The sequence below is a fragment of the Zootoca vivipara genome, chromosome Z (genome assembly GCF_963506605.1).
Source record: "Zootoca vivipara chromosome Z, rZooViv1.1, whole genome shotgun sequence".
NCBI classification, from domain to species: Eukaryota; Metazoa; Chordata; class Lepidosauria; order Squamata; family Lacertidae; genus Zootoca; species Zootoca vivipara.
The window spans coordinates 20,224,359-20,236,793 of NC_083294.1; the positions used below are offsets into that span (position 1 = coordinate 20,224,359).

A 12,435-nucleotide genomic window follows, 5' to 3' on the forward strand; every position below is an offset into this window, starting at 1 on the left:
TGGGATAATGGGGGGGGGAATCTAGGTTTCTGCCCTTGACAAATGCTTGCTGGAGCTAGCAGGTGCCATGATGCTTCTGGATACTAAAAGGAGCTTCACCACCTACACTCCCCCCCCACCCTTTTTTTCTTTTAGTTGAAGAAGAAGCAGGTTTATGTTGAGAAGGTGGAGAAAATGCAACAGGCCTTAGTTCAGCTGCAGGCAGCCTGTGAGAAGCGCGAACAGCTGGAACACCGACTGCGGACACGGCTGGAGAGGGAACTTGAATCCCTTCGGATGCAGCAGGTAAGAGGATCTTAAGCAGACCGCCACTTTCCAACTGAGTACGTTCCTGGGCACAATTGAAAATGTTGGTGCTGACCTTTAAAAGCCCTAAACGGCCTCGGTCCTGTATACCTGAAGGAGCGTCTCCACCCCCACCATTCAGCCCGGACACTGAGGTCCAGCACTGAGGGCCTTCTGGTGGTTCCCTCACTGCGAAAAGTGAGGTTACAGGGAACCAGGCAGGGGGCCTTCTTGGTAGTGGCGCCTGCCCTGTGGAACGCCCTCCCATCAGATGTCAAGGAAATAGACAACTATCTGACTTTTAGAGTACATCTGAAGGCAGCCCTGTTTAGGGAAGTTTTTAATGTTTGATCTTTTATCATGTTTTTAATATTCTGTTGGGAGCCACCTAGAGTGGCTGGGGCAACCCACCAAATGGGCAGGGTATAAATAATAAGAGGAGGAGGAGCTGGGCTTCTGGTTTTTAAAAAGCCCTGGTGAAACTTATTTAACCAACTGCTTTTTTGAAAGGAGGTGAACACACACAGGAACCTAACCCTAACACCATATCAGCTGCTTCATCCCTCAAGTTCAGAATTGTTTACACTGACTGGCAGCAGCTCTCCAGCATTTCAGGCAGGGAATCTTTCCCAGCCCTTCTGCATGTGGCGCAAACACTGTGCCATTGGCCCTAGTTAGCGACTTAAGAGTGAGCATTTTTTTTCTGTTAGGAGACACATCACAGGCGCCTTTCCTTCTGCTGCTTCCTGCACTGTTCATAAAGTGCCTCTGTTATGTAATGAATTTAGTGTGTGTCAAAGCAGAGCTTCCAGCTGAACAGTTGTCAGGTTGTTCCACTGCATGTTTTTCAGCCCATGGTGAGATGCATGCATTTTTATTACTAGGGGATAAAAACTGTTCTGTCCAAGTGAGCCACAGAACGGCTTGGTCCCACAACTGATAATTAGCACACTTCAAACTTGCCAAGCAATCCAACATTTGGCTGACTTAGGTGAATCAAACTTTATTCTCCAGGAAGCCGCAGAGTTAGCAAATGTAATAATAATGTGATCAGTGGGACAGTCGCTCAGTGTCCCCAGCATAGGCAAATGTGTGGCACACCTACGATTTTATAGAACCTTTATTTTCAGTAATGTCAGAGTTTGCAGGTGGAGAACACTTTTATTTTTGCATTTATTTGATACTTGTAAATGGGATATTTGTATGAATCAATGCCTTGTTATCCCTTCTGGAGATGCACTGTACAGGCTATGATGTCCTATGGTTTATCTTTATCTTTATTTATATCCCACCTTTTCCCCAGACTGGGAAAGCCAGCTTACATGAATTAAAACAACTCTGATTAAATGCAGAAGGCTAAAAACATGAAAGATGATAGTTTAAAAATACTTAAACTGTAATAGAATTAAAGCAATATAAAAAAGGTCTATTGGTAAAAACAGCACAGTCAGTCCCCAAGAGCCTGTCAGAATAAAACAGTTTTCACCTGCCAGTGGAAAGACAAGAAGGAGGGAGTCAGTCTGCCTTCTCTAGGGAGGGAGTTCCAGAGTCTGGGAGCCGCCACCAAGAAGGCCCTATTGGTTTACATCTTCAGTTCATTGTATTCTTTCCCTTCGTATTATGTTTGCACTTTTCAACGAATATTTATCCTGAAACAAATAATAATAATAATAATAATAATAATAATAATAATAATAATAATGTGTTCAGTGGGGAAGGCACCAGCCTTCATTCTAAGCAGCTTATTGGCTCGTTTTATCATCAGCGCCAGGGGACGTCTCAGCCGGCCAGTGTCTCTGAATACAACGCCACAGCACTTATGGAGCTCCTGCGGGAAAAGGAGGAGCGGATTCTTGCCCTGGAAGCAGACATGACGAAGTGGGAACAGAAGTACCTGGAAGAAAGCGTCATGAGGCAGTTTGCATTGGATGCCGCAGCTACAGTTGCTGCCCAGAGGTAGGAAGCGGAGTTGATAGTACAGAAACCGGGGGAGAGGAGAGTGTTTCTTTAGAGCCCCCGTCCCCACAGTGTTTTTATTTATTCATTTCACTTCATTCATGGAGTATGGCTCTGTAAACTGATGTGCAAGTAAGGTGTGTCTGTTTCAAGGGCCGAAGCATATGCTGATGGAACCCACTCTGCACCACTGAGGTCACCTGAGCCTCAGACGACAGAAAAGCATGCAGAAGCTGCGTTCCCGCTCCTTTAGGGAGAGTGTTGTTTTCCTCTGCTTTAAAAAACGTTTTTAATGCATTTTTTGCCCCTTTTGTTCTTATTTACTTTAATTTGCTGTAATACTCTTAGTAAAACATTTATTTTTTTAAAAAGAGTGGGCAACCTCCAGGATCTCATTATTATGAACCTGGCTTCTAATAAAAGTTTGTGTGTTTTTTCATACAACCACAAGGGCTAGAATTTCTAAATCCTGCAGCCACCCAGACCTCGCGTTGTGGGGCAACATGGGATTCTTCTGATACAGGAGCTTGGCTAGCGTTTGGGTGAGGTTGAGCATCCTGGTTACACGCAGGAGCTACACTGCGATGGCTTCTGTTCGGTAGGGATCCTGCTTACACACTGCCCAGCTACTAGTCCTGCTTACTTTTCAGGGACACCACTGCCATCAGCCACTCGCCCAACGCCAGTTACGACACCTCTCTTGAAGCCCGCATCCAGAAGGAAGAGGAGGAAATCCTGATGGCTAACAGGAGATGCCTAGACATGGAGGGAAGGTAAACTGCAGCTTGATCATTTTTCTTGTGCTGTTCTTTCGTATCAGTTTTTAAATACAGGTGAAACTCGGAAAATTAGAATATCGTTGAAAAGTGTGTTTATTTCAGTAATGCAACTTATTGTTTTTTATTTTTCTTTTAATTTTTACATATGCTTTCTTTTGGAAATTCCACAGTAATAAAACAAATTGTTACAATAATACAAAAATAAGCATTGCTATTACATTAATTACATTCCATTTATAATTGACCCGCCTAACGATAAATAATTTCAAGTACAACAAATCAAGGCTTGACATACCTTGCTTTGCATGTCATGCATCTATCTCATATATTGGTTTCACCTTTTAAGTTGCATTACTGAAATAAATGCACTTATCTACGATATTCTAATTTTTCGAGTTTCACCTGTACATAATTAATTAGGATAGGAAACGTTTCTTCTCTTCACATACCCACACCCTTTTTCCTGGAGTCAAAATTGAGATGCTGCACAATCCATAGGATTGCAGAAAACCTTTTTTGTGGGAATGAACACAAGCAGGGTTAGTAGTACAACACCAAAGGAAGAGATTCTGGCTAGCCAGGTGGCTCCTCCCCTCCCAGGATTGGATAGCTTGATCCATGGAAGAGGAGCATAACTTCTTTGATGTGTGCGCACATGTCTAACTCCCCTCCCTCCCATAAATTTTCTATACTAAATTATAAAAACAAATCTCAAACCAGTTTACAAAAAGAACAAAAAACAATAAGATTATCAGTTAAAAACAGCTGTTCAAAACATTAAAACACACACAATTAAAATCGATAAGCCAGTTTAAATCACATTTCAGCATTCTACATATCTGGATAGGCTTGCCTAAACAAAAATGTTTTTAGCAGGTGCTGAAAAAAAACACAAAAATGCACCTGCCTGATGTTAAGAGGCAGGGAGTTCCGAAGTGTGAGTTCTTACAAATGTGGAACAAGTGTTATGTTGCAACTATAACAGTGTAAAAGCTAGATATTTCTTGGTTCCTCCTTCCATGTAAACCTCCTTTGTGTCCAGCATCAAATTGAATTGCTTTGAACCATGCCTGAACACTGCCTGGCAAGTCTCCTCTTGGAATGTGATATTTTTTTTGTACTGTATTAAAAATGCTTCATTTTCAAGAACCTTTATATTTTCTCTGGCTCTTCTTTCTCTTGCCCCTGATTAGAAACTCCATTGAGTATCAGACATGTCTTGCCAATTATATTTATACTAGCGTTAATTATATTCAGCCACCTTCACATTATGCATAAATTTGTAACACGTGAAATTTAAGCGTTAGTTGATGAATTAATTTAAAATGATAATCTGATTATTCCTGTTCCTCTTATCTTTTTGGCTTATTAACATTCAGTTCTTTAACATACTATTGTTGTTTTAACATTCCTTTTTCCTAGGAATTAACCAGTTGGATTGGTTTTGTTTTTTACTATTTTCATACACATATTAATAAACTGATATTTTGTAGTTATTTATCTCTCTGGATTAATAAAGGACATTGAGAGTAGTTAAGATATCCTTTCAGGATCAAGAATGTTTATGTTATTTGGAAGGGGGATTGAATTTCTGTTTCCACATTGGTTTGATTTTTCTTGTTCATAGTGATAAAATTGTTATGTACAAAACAATAAAAATTATTTAAAGAAAAGTCTTTCCAACCTGGTGCCACCCTTTTTCTAAAAAAAGTAATTTTTTAAATTCAATTTTAATTTTCATGCAAAAATTTACAAAAAATGCCATAAACAAACCAAAAATATAGTAAATAATAATTACCACAAACTAACCAAAATTACAATAAATAATAAATAATCTTTCCTTAATTAAAAAACAATTTACATCTCATCAACCACCCCAACCACCCACCACCCAACCCTCCACCCACCCTATTGTGTTTTCCAGCCAGTCTTATATTGCGCTTTTTGTTTCTCTTCCTTTGCTCATATGTATACCTATGTCCTTACTGTCCCTTTTAATATTCATTAGTTTGAACCTTCATAAATCTGTTGAGAGATCAGCGTTCTCCACAAAGCTAGCTATATAATCTTTGAATTTTTTCCAATCTTTATCCTTTTCTTTCTCATTTATTCCTTTAATTTCTGCTGTTTTTGTTGTCAAATTGTAATATGATATCATATTTACTTGCCAATCCTCTTTGCTTAGTATCCTGTTACTCTTCCAATTTTTTCCTATAAGTAATCTAGCCGCTACTGTTGCATACATTAGAATATACCTGTCCTTCGGTAAGATCTCCTCATCTAGCATTCCTCATCTAGTCATCTAGATGAGAAGAAGATGTAGATCAGGGGTCCCCAGACTTACCGTGCGGCGGGCCGGTGCCCGCCACGCCGACCACGCGGCGGGCCGGAGGGCAGGGGAGTGCGCGCGCAGCGGGCCGGAGGGCGGGGGAGTGCGCGCCCGTGCGCACACGCACACGGGCGGGGAAAAAATCGCAGAAAATCGCTTGTGCGCATGCGTATGGGCCTCCCCCGACCCGGAAGTGCACCAGAAATTACCTCTTCCGGGTCGGGAGAGGCCCATACGCATGCGCACAAAGGATTTTCGGCGATTTTTTGCCGATTTTCAAGATCGTCGCTGCGCCGCGCGCCGTGAGAGCGGGCGGCGGCAGCGGGTGGCGGGGGTCGTCGCAGGCCGTATTGGAAGGCCGATTGGGCCGCATCCGGCCCGGGGGCCGTAGTTTGGGGACCCCTGATGTAGATGAACCTGGTGCCCTCCTGATGGTTTTTTGGACCTCAAGTCCCATCAACACCAGGCTTGGCAGAGGCTGTCCTGCACAAATTATCTGGAATCTTCTTGAGTGTAGCAGGACATCCCTCAGTTCTTTCGCTAGAGCCCATGGGCTATCAAGCATCCTATTGACATACCCATGAACTCTGCCCAGTTTTCTTAATATTTGGGAAGAGGGATGCAGTCAGAAAAAGCCCCAGGATCACTGATATATTGAGGACTGTCCTTTTGCCCACTCCTAGGATCAAGACACTCCATGCTCAAATCATTGAGAAGGATGCCATGATTAAGGTGCTCCAGCAGCGGTCCAGGAAAGAGGCCAGCAAGACAGACCAGCTGTCTTCCATGAGGCCAGCGAAATCCCTGATGTCCATCTCCAACACTGGCTCAGGCTTGCTCTCTCATTCATCAACACTGAGCAGCACTCCCATTCTGGAAGATAAGAGAGAGGACAAGAGCTGGAAGGGCAGCTTAGGTGATTTACGTGTGTGGGTGTGGGTGTAGGGGTGGGTAGGTGGGTGGTGTGGTTTCACAAATAATACATGGGCTCTGAGCAGTCCAGTTGACCAGAGATTAAATGCTGCCTTGCAGGACCGGCCCTATCCTTTGGTAGAATTTAATTTTGACATCGGCGGCATGTATTTTTAGAATTTGTCTCCATGGAAGTGACAGAGAATCAACTCAAACTGCCATCTTGAAATGACCCCCACCCCTTGATTTATTGTTGTATTTGAACAATCACTGGATTTTTATCTCTCTGGTGCCAATATGTTGACACCAGGCTCAAATACTACACACCTGTGGCAGGGGGTGGGGTGGACACATCTTCCTGCTTTGGGCAGTGATGAACATGGCAGCCATCAGTGAAGCACATGCACAGCAGCACAATCTTTTCCCACTCTGAACTTCTGGCTGTGCCATTATAATCACTTGCCTAAAGTTGCACTGATGGAAGTGTGTATTTGTGTTGTGACCCTCTGGAATGCATACTTTAGTAAGGCTCTTGGCTCTTTTTTATTATTAAATAAATGTAAATATTATATATTCAGTTTAAAAACCAACAAATAAACTCAACAACACACAATAAGTAAGGCAAATGAAAGCAAAAAAGAAGAATGGGTCAAAAAAATTAAAAACAAACACACACCCAAAATGCCTGGGTGTCTTGGGAAATGGCAATATTGCACCCACAGATAGATTCCTAAGAACATACAAAAGTCAGACCACAGTGGCTGACATCTGGCTCAGTATTGTCCCCACCAGGGATGTCCGACTGGTCAATTGGGATCAGCAGGTCAATCCTTGGGATCCCCGTTTCCTTCAGTCGCTCAGGATCGCTAAACCGGATGACAGAGTTAGCACTGGCTGCTGGCCAGCTTTTGTCTTGGTGAGCGATTTTTGGGTTCCCAACTTAAAATAATCACCTCCATGTTGCGTCTCTCTACAACAACTTGACAAAAAAGCTTGACAAATCTGAACTCCCCCCCCCCCAAATGGATGGATCACTGCCATTTTTTTCTTTTCTTTTCTGGGAGTAGATCACAGTCTCTTGGGAGTTGGATGTCCCTGGTTTACACTAATGGGCAGCAGCTCTCCAGAATTTCAGGTGGAGGTCATTCCCAGCCATACCTGGAATATGCCATTGGGGACCTTTCTTCATGCAGACCTGATGCTCAGCTTCTGAGCTGTGACCCTTTCCTGAAACTCTACATTGTCTTAACAGACTGGGTGCTGTGGGATGCTCCCAGGGAGAAGAATACTGTATAAGATGAAGCTGGCATCATGCATCTGGTGTGCAACTGCCTTGTCCTTTGTCTCCCCTTCAGGTGTTCTGCTGGGAACAGAATGCCGCTCCGAATCCATTCCTTCCACTCCTTCGCCCATCCTCCCCTCCCCTCCGCTGCTGTTTGCGCACTCCAAGACCGGCAGCCGAGACTGTAGCACTCAGACGGACCGGGGAAGTGAGCAAAGCAAGGTCTCCACCTCTTCTTCCTCCTCTGCTTTGCCTCCTGTGCAAGGGAGGCTCCCTGCTATGAATCTGACCTACACTTCGGACAAAGCAGGTAATGAGGACTTTCCCTTTGGCTGAGCCAGGACTTAAGAATAATGAACAGCAATAATGTAAAGGCTTTCAATGAGTTAAAGCAACATTCTGCCCAGGGGCCATACTGGCTGGGGATGATGGGAGTTGCCATCTAAAATACCTGGAGGGCATCAGGTTGGGGAACAGCTGATCTCACCAGTTAAATCACTTAAAGATTGCAGCCCTAGATGGAAGGCATTTTGCTAGATGGAAACAAGAGCTGGAAAAGTATATAGTTGTCAATTGACTACCACCCCTATAAACTTATCATCACACATACCCCACCACCTTTTAAACTTATTTCCTTCTCTTGCTTTATAGATACGCCAGTTTTCCATTCCAACACTCTAGAAAGGAAGAACCCAGCTCAGAATTTGGGGCAGGACCTCAACGATGCAGAAATGGTGGAGTATCTCATCTGAAGAAATTGAAAGCTGAAGCGGACTAGCAAGAAGTGTCTCCGTACCCCTCCCCCTGTGAAACTTTTTTTTTAAAATAGCAAATCATAGTAAAGGAACCCAGAGCTTTCTGCTGTTTTTGTATATATATATATATATTTTCTCAAAGGTATGGACAGGTTAACTTATATTTTGTTCCAAAATTATTAAAGTAGTTCTGGGTTGTTTTTTTAAGAAGGTTCTTTCCCGTATCTTCTTTCTGTTTCTTTAAAAATACTGGATCTGATAGCATCTGGATAAAAATTAAACCAAGCTCTTAAATGCACTAAATTTTTTAAATGTCAGTATTTTTTTTTGTTATTAAAAAACAACAACCCTGTGTTGTAAGGAAAGTAAGGACCTTATTTAGACGTTGACGTCCATAATGCCTTTTTACAAAGCCTGTTACTTCCCAGGTTTCTCTGTTTGCCAGATGATTACATGGTGCTGTCACTTTTGAGTGTCGTTTAAATGTCCCAAATATTCAGGGGTCCCTGAGAACCATTGTACGTATGGGACTCCAAAGGGTGGAACGACTTTTTTTCACGTTCCTTGCCCTTTTTGCTAGAGTGTCCGTTTTCACAGAACATTCCAGGACTAGAAAAAAATAAGTTGATTTCCACAATGTGCCTGCACTCGTTTTTTTGTTTTTTTTTAGGAAAAAAAAAATACATCTTATTGTTCATATCATTCTGTCCATTCGTTAGATACCCCAAGATGTAAGGGGAGTTTTCTGTTTATTTCATATATGTCAAAGGGCTTCCTACCCTTGCAGCAGGATGGGGAATAATGTGTCCCATTCAGGATTTCAGTGAACAAGCTGTGAGCCTTTTCTCCATGTTGTTCTGCTGTTCCGTTCCGTTTAAACCGCAGCCATTCAGCTGGCTTGACTGGAGTTACTGCTAAACTAAGCAAGTGGCAGGGTGTGTCACCAGACAGAAACTTGATTTTCTATGTGGCCATGCTGGGGAGTTTTCCCTAAACCATATTTTTGCCTCTTCCACATGCCTTCTTAGACTATAATCGATTCATTCCAGAAGTTAGCAGTTTTTTCTCTTAAAATAATTGTATAGTTTGATGTAAGAATGTAGTGCCTTACTCAAGATAATAGTTACACTGGGGTCCTTTTCTAAATAAAGTAAAGCAACCCTGCAGGTTGAAAACCTTGCGTTTTCCTGAAAACTCATTAATCTTCTGCACAAATTTAGAAATTATAATAGATTCATAACTAAGGTTTCAGATTTTCATACCCATACAGATAGACACACACCTGTAACGTAACATGCATTATTTTGTTTCTTGGGAGCTGACATAAATATTGCAGCACTAGGTAGAGAACTTTGCAAGGATCGATTTTAAACATGCATTTAAAAGTTTGAAAAAAGAATGTGTTTCTGTCGTACATGTTTTTAACAACAGCCAGCACAGATCCCAAAGTTACGTATATTAGAGAAATGAGCAGAAGTGGGGGAGTAACTAGATTATGTCATTCAGAGGCAACAGAGGGAACCATTGAACAAAATGTAAACTCTGAGTCTGTGGGTTAAGTTGTGTCCGAAGGGAAGTGCCTTCTGAGCGCAAGTCTATTCTCCTTTATCCAGGTGCCTCCAATCCTGTGGTAGGTGAGAGAGCATGTTGCATGCAAGCCTCTCCTTAGCATCTTCAGAAGATCAAGATCTGAAATGGCATAAAGAAAGGTGAAGCATCCATTGTGTCCTATGGTGCCTTTTGACCTTCGGGATTATTTCCCTTTAATAGGGACAAAGCAAGTGATCTTATACCATATAATTATTTCAGAGTGTACTCTCCCCAGGCCAGCAAAAGGAGTTCTGGAGGGCTGCAGGTTCATCCCTAAAATGTTGTGCCAGTTTGGGTGGGAGAAGAGACGCAGATTCAAAGGAGATTTCTCCATGCACATTTGGGGACACCCTGATTTTTTTATTTTTTGCAACTCTCTGCTGCTACGAATTAGCCTCATAGTAGCTGGGAGTTTTGTGGAAGCAAGTGAATTTTTCCACTGGTCACCCACTCTTTTCATTATGCTAATTATGGGACTTTGGGAATCTGCATGCTGATTAGGAAAAATTGTTTTCCTCGCATGTAACTTTTGGCCTGCTGTGGAATTAAAGTTGGAAGTTGACACTACTTAGGAGAAGTTATGCTGCGCAATGCTCCTTCTTCTGCTTCTCCTTTTCATCTGTAAAATTTATTGGTACTGGACATGAGGCAAGACAATATAAAACTGATAACCTTTGTGCTCGAACCAAACCTTAGACTAAGAGTTTTAACACAAACTCGGGTAATAGAAGCTATGCTGTAGATGAGTCTTCCCCAGCTGGGAACACCACAATTCCCATCTTCCCCAGCCTGCATGGCCAATGGGGAGGGGGGGGGGACAGTGGTAGTTCTAAACATCTTGACGGCACCAGCGGGGAAGACTATGTGTAGATTGTATAGAGGAAGGCTTTGTAGTTATTCTTACACGTTGCAGGGGGGTTGGACTCTAGATGACCCTTAGGGTCAAATCCAATCCTATGATTCTGAAAGCAAATCAACAGGTGTTGCGTTCCCCCCAACCCTGTTGCAACACTCCAGGGGTCTTTCCTGCAACGTCTTCCCACTGGGAACAGACCCATTAGACCAGATGATTCAGGAACTGGTTGTAGGGATGATACCAACATCTTGTGTCTCCAGTCTGTTGAAAGGAGGGAATTTGCGGAGCTCTGAACATGTTGAATGTCTTCGCTTGGTGCCTCTCTCTATATATATATTTCTTCTCCTGCACCAGTATAGGAATGTGTGTATTATTATTTTTTATGTCTAGACTGTAAGCCTCATGACAAAGTGTACCTGTACTGTATTTATGGAGAAAATAAAATTGTTTCTGAAAATATATTTGCTTCAGACTGTTTTTAGCACTTCTACTTTTTCAGTATCCACATCAGTGTTTAGATGGAAACATTTTCAACAGGGGTGGCTAACTTGAGGCTCTCAGGATTTGAACAGAGGACTCCAAGGGCCTAGTCCAGTGTTTCCCAAACTTGTTGGACTACAACTCCCATCATCCCCAGCTAGCAAGACCAGGGGTCAGGGATGATGGGAATTGTAGTCCAAAAACCATCTGGAAACCCAGGTTTAGGAAACACTGGCCTAGTCCAGCATTCTAACCCAGGGGTAGGCCTGCAGATGTTTCGACTACACCTAACATATAGAGGGGCCATTACTGCTCTAACCACTACACCACAGTGGTTCTTAACTCCAGTTGTTGGACTCCAGCTCCCAGCCGCCATGCCCATTGGTCTACCCAACAATATATATAAAGGTTAGTCACATACTGAGAAACGTAACACAACAAACAGTGTTCTCAGGGATCAATGCAAAAGCCCCACTCTGCCCCCCCAAACAACACATTGTTGTTTGTGTTTTTCCTGACAGGGCTGTTCTGCCTTTAGTAGTGCCCTGCCCAAATTGTGTCAGATGACACTTTCGCCTCTCTGCGTTTTAGTGTCAGCAAATACCGCCTTTTTAATTTCTAGCAATTTACCTAAAATCAAAGAAGAAAAAACATTGGCAAGCCTAGCCACTGACACACAAAATTGGCAGTGGGGTGACCACCAACTTGTGTTGATTAGCGGTGGCCAACAGAGCAAGGCTCTTAACTGCTAGAAATTGGGTAGGTCACCTTTTACAAGTGAAACTCGGAAAATTAGAATATCGCCGAAAAGTGCATTTATTTCAGTAATGCAACTTAAAAGGTGAAACCAATACATGAGATAGATGCATGACATGCAAAGCAAGATATATAATTGTTGTAATTATTTGTCGTTAGGCGGGTCAATTATAAATGGACTGTAATTAATGAAATGTAAAAGCGATGTCTATTTGGGGGGGGGTTGTATTATTGTAACTATTTGTTTTATTACTGTGGAATTTCCAAAAGAAAGCATTTGTAAAAATTAAAAGAAAAATAAATAATAATAAGTTGCATTACTGAAATAAATGCACTTTTCGATGATATTCTGCTTTTCCGAGTTTCACCTGTATGTTGCCTGGTTGGTTCTTACCCGCTTTGACTTCACTCACTCCTCTTGTGGCCTGACGTGGGTAAGTTGGCAACCTGAATTG

At 42.4% G+C, this 12,435-nt stretch overlaps 1 protein-coding gene across 2 annotated transcripts in view; it reads left to right on the forward strand.

Moving 5' to 3' along the window:
- AMOT (angiomotin) overlaps positions 1-11,203 on the forward strand; it is a 72,091-nt gene extending 60,888 nt beyond the window's left edge. For both annotated transcript variants that reach the window (XM_035113573.2, XM_035113572.2), the window contains exons 8-13: positions 136-285; positions 2,051-2,241; positions 2,892-3,014; positions 6,033-6,265; positions 7,617-7,853; positions 8,195-11,203. In XM_035113573.2, coding sequence (XP_034969464.1) covers positions 136-285; positions 2,051-2,241; positions 2,892-3,014; positions 6,033-6,265; positions 7,617-7,853; positions 8,195-8,295 — 1,035 coding nt within the window. In that variant the 3' untranslated portion in view covers positions 8,296-11,203. The remainder of the gene's footprint in view (positions 1-135; positions 286-2,050; positions 2,242-2,891; positions 3,015-6,032; positions 6,266-7,616; positions 7,854-8,194) is intronic.
- Positions 11,204-12,435: the final 1,232 nt, after the last annotated feature.